The 3,012-nt window shown below is 40.7% G+C and overlaps 1 protein-coding gene across 1 annotated transcript in view; it reads left to right on the top strand.

Moving 5' to 3' along the window:
• LOC119317339 (disease resistance protein RGA5-like) overlaps window positions 1–2,756 on the top strand; it is a 4,903-nt gene extending 2,147 nt beyond the window's left edge. Inside the window, exons 3-4 of the mRNA XM_037591777.1 lie at window positions 302–2,281; window positions 2,406–2,756. Coding sequence (XP_037447674.1) covers window positions 302–2,267 — 1,966 coding nt within the window. The 3' untranslated portion in view covers window positions 2,268–2,281; window positions 2,406–2,756. The remainder of the gene's footprint in view (window positions 1–301; window positions 2,282–2,405) is intronic.
• Window positions 2,757–3,012: the final 256 nt, after the last annotated feature.

Raw genomic sequence — 3,012 nt, 5'->3', positions numbered from 1 at the left:
GGGGGGCACTTCTGTGTGTGTAAATCCAAACACCAGATTCCTCATAGTTGGAGTCGTACATCACATCTCCACTGCCTAGTAAGAGTTCACAATATTAGTTCAACTTCTCTTCACTAATAATCTATTGACAGGAAAATGAAAGAAAATAGTGATGCACAGGATTACAGTTTCATTGAAATTGGCATGATATATTTGGACAATAAGCTACATTAAGTATGATGCCCTACTTCACTATAGTTTGAGTACAAGAAAGAATAGACAATGTCATTCTTGATTGATGCTATCTACTAACATCTATCAGGTATCTTGTTATCATTGATGATATATGGTCTATAGTGGCATGGAAGGCTATCAATTGTGCATTTCCAGAGAACAGCTGTTCTAGCAGAATTGTAGCCACTACACGCATATTGGAAGTAGCTAGCTCTTGTTGTCCAGGTCCTGATGACCAGATCTATCAAATGAAACCTCTATGTGATCCTCACTCTGAAAGACTATTTTTCAGAAGAATCTTTGGCTCAGAGAATTGCTGCCCTAATATGTTTATTGAAGTTTCAAAAGCTATCTTGAAAAAGTGTGGAGGCCTACCATTGGCAATTATCAGTATTTCTGGTCTACTAGCAAACAGACCACGTGTGAAAGAAGAGTGGGAGAAGGTAAAAAGATCAATTGGTTCTGACTTGAACAAAAGCCAAAGTCTAGAAGGAATGAGGAACATACTATCCTTGAGCTATAATGATCTTCCACCAAACCTCAAGACCGTCTTGTTGTACTTAAGTAATTTTCCGGAAGATTATGTGATTGACAGAGAAAGGTTGGTGAGGCAATGGATTGCGGAAGGCTTTATTTCTGAAGAGCGTGGGAGGAGCTGTCAAGAGGTTGCAGAAAGTTATTTTTACGAGCTTATCAATAAAAACCTGGTCCAACCAGTGGGCATTGGTTATGATGGGATGGTTCGTGCCTGTCGAGTTCATGACATGATGCTTGAACTTATCATTTCAAAATCCATTGAAGAAAATTTCATCACTGTGGTGAACGGCAGTCAAACTGTTTGGGGAAATTCTCAGTGTTCTATTCGACGTTTATCGATCCAAGACATTGACCAGGAGCTTGCATATGAATTGGCAAGGAAAGATCTAAGCCATGTCCGGTCTCTTATAATAACAGCATCAGGTTGCATCAAACACTTGCCCAGTCTAACAAAGTTTGAAGCTTTACGTGTACTAGATTTTGAAGATTGCCTGGGCGTGGCACAGTATGATATGGATGGTATGGAAAACCTTTTCCAGCTAAAGTACCTAAGCTTTAGGAGAACGGACATACAGGAGCTACCATCTGGAATTGTTATGCTGCATGATCTAGAGACTCTGGATTTAAGGGATACAGAAATCAGAGACTGGCCGGCCAGAATTGTTCAGCTCACGAAACTACGTCATCTACTGAGCGACATGAATCGTCCGAAGATACCAATCGGGATTGGGAATATGATAAACTTAAGGGAGATCTCAGGCTTTGATATTACCATGAGTTCAGTAGGTGCAGTGAAGGAGCTAGGGAGCCTGATCAATTTGAAGGTACTCCATGTACAGTTCACGGTGAAAGATGAAGAATCTCAAGAGTACAAGATTCATGCAGAGATGTTTCATTCCTCACTAGGCAAGCTTGGCAGCCACAAACTGCAGTCCATGTGGATAGATGGTGGTAATTCATCTGTATTCGAGTTATTAGATTCCTGGTCTCCTCTTCCATCTTGCCTTCAAAGATATGTGATGGGCAGCGTGTACTGTTTATCAAAACCGCCAAAGTGGATTACTCCAGCACTCACCAGTCTTGCATATCTACAAATCAATTTGATTGTAATAACAGAGGAGGTTCTTGGTATACTTGGACAGCTGCCTGCATTACTTTCTCTGAAACTTTATACCGACACGGTCCAAAAAGACAGGCTTGTTTTGCAAGGCAGAGGATTCCGATGTTTGAAGGAGTTCCTTTATGATCATTTTGGTGAAGGTGCCGGGACCTTTCTGTTTGAGGAAGGGGCACTGCCAAAGCTCGAGAAGCTTGAGCTGTGGTTCTCCGTATCAGTGGCAAAGGCCTATGGGTTCTACTTAGGTATTGAGCACCTCCCGTATCTGAAAGATGTACGAGTTATTCTTCAGAAGCGGGATGCCACATCTTCTGAAGTTGAGGCTGCAGACGTTGCCATAAGGAAGGAAGCAAACCTCCATCCCAACCATCCCAGGTTAACTCTCCATGAAAAAAAATGAAAGAATGACAGGAGGTATTGCTACTTTTATTATTATGAAGTCTAAATAGTCATGATGTCGACTTTCTTCTTGAATATATGTGTATTTTCCCCATATTTTCAAGAAGCTTCCTGGCAGGCTGACATTCTCTCTCTGTAGGGAAACTGTTCTTCTTGAGTATAACTGCGGGTGGCTTGTCTGGAAATGGAATCGTGTTCTGAAGTTATTATTCTCGTTGCCTGAAGCTCAAATAAAAGTGGCCTGTAGTTGCTATTTGATTTATAATGTTCGGTTTTGCTTTACGTGTGAACTTAGAATCAGAATGTAGAGAGACGATTTTCAGGACCAATATCAAAATTTTCACCACTACTGTTAATAATTACACTGGGAAAGTCGCTGCCTGTGTCGACCTTTGTTCTGATGTAATACTTGACTAGCTATGCCCGTGCGCGGCGGCACGCCGCGCCTCGTCGATACGTTATGTGTATCATATTATTTTCATTTCTTGTGAGAATTTAGACCTAAAATATTGCACTTCTACGAACTATGAATGTAAGTTTGTACCCACGAAAAGGCAAGTCATACACAGAAGCAATTTGAAAAGGTATATTTATTATCACCATGAATGATACATATTGCAAGATGAAAAGTACACATTGTCGTGCTAGTCCATGTGCCACGATGAAACGTGATACGTGATAGTAATGTTGGATTGTCATTCTGTTTTATTTGATTAATTTGAATGTAGGCTACATGATAGTAATGT

The sequence above is a fragment of the Triticum dicoccoides genome, chromosome 1B (genome assembly GCF_002162155.2).
Source record: "Triticum dicoccoides isolate Atlit2015 ecotype Zavitan chromosome 1B, WEW_v2.0, whole genome shotgun sequence".
In the NCBI taxonomy this organism is placed as follows: Eukaryota; Viridiplantae; Streptophyta; class Magnoliopsida; order Poales; family Poaceae; genus Triticum; species Triticum dicoccoides.
Note: the sequence above shows the minus strand (reverse complement) of the source record. Positions and strands in the feature narration are given on the sequence as shown.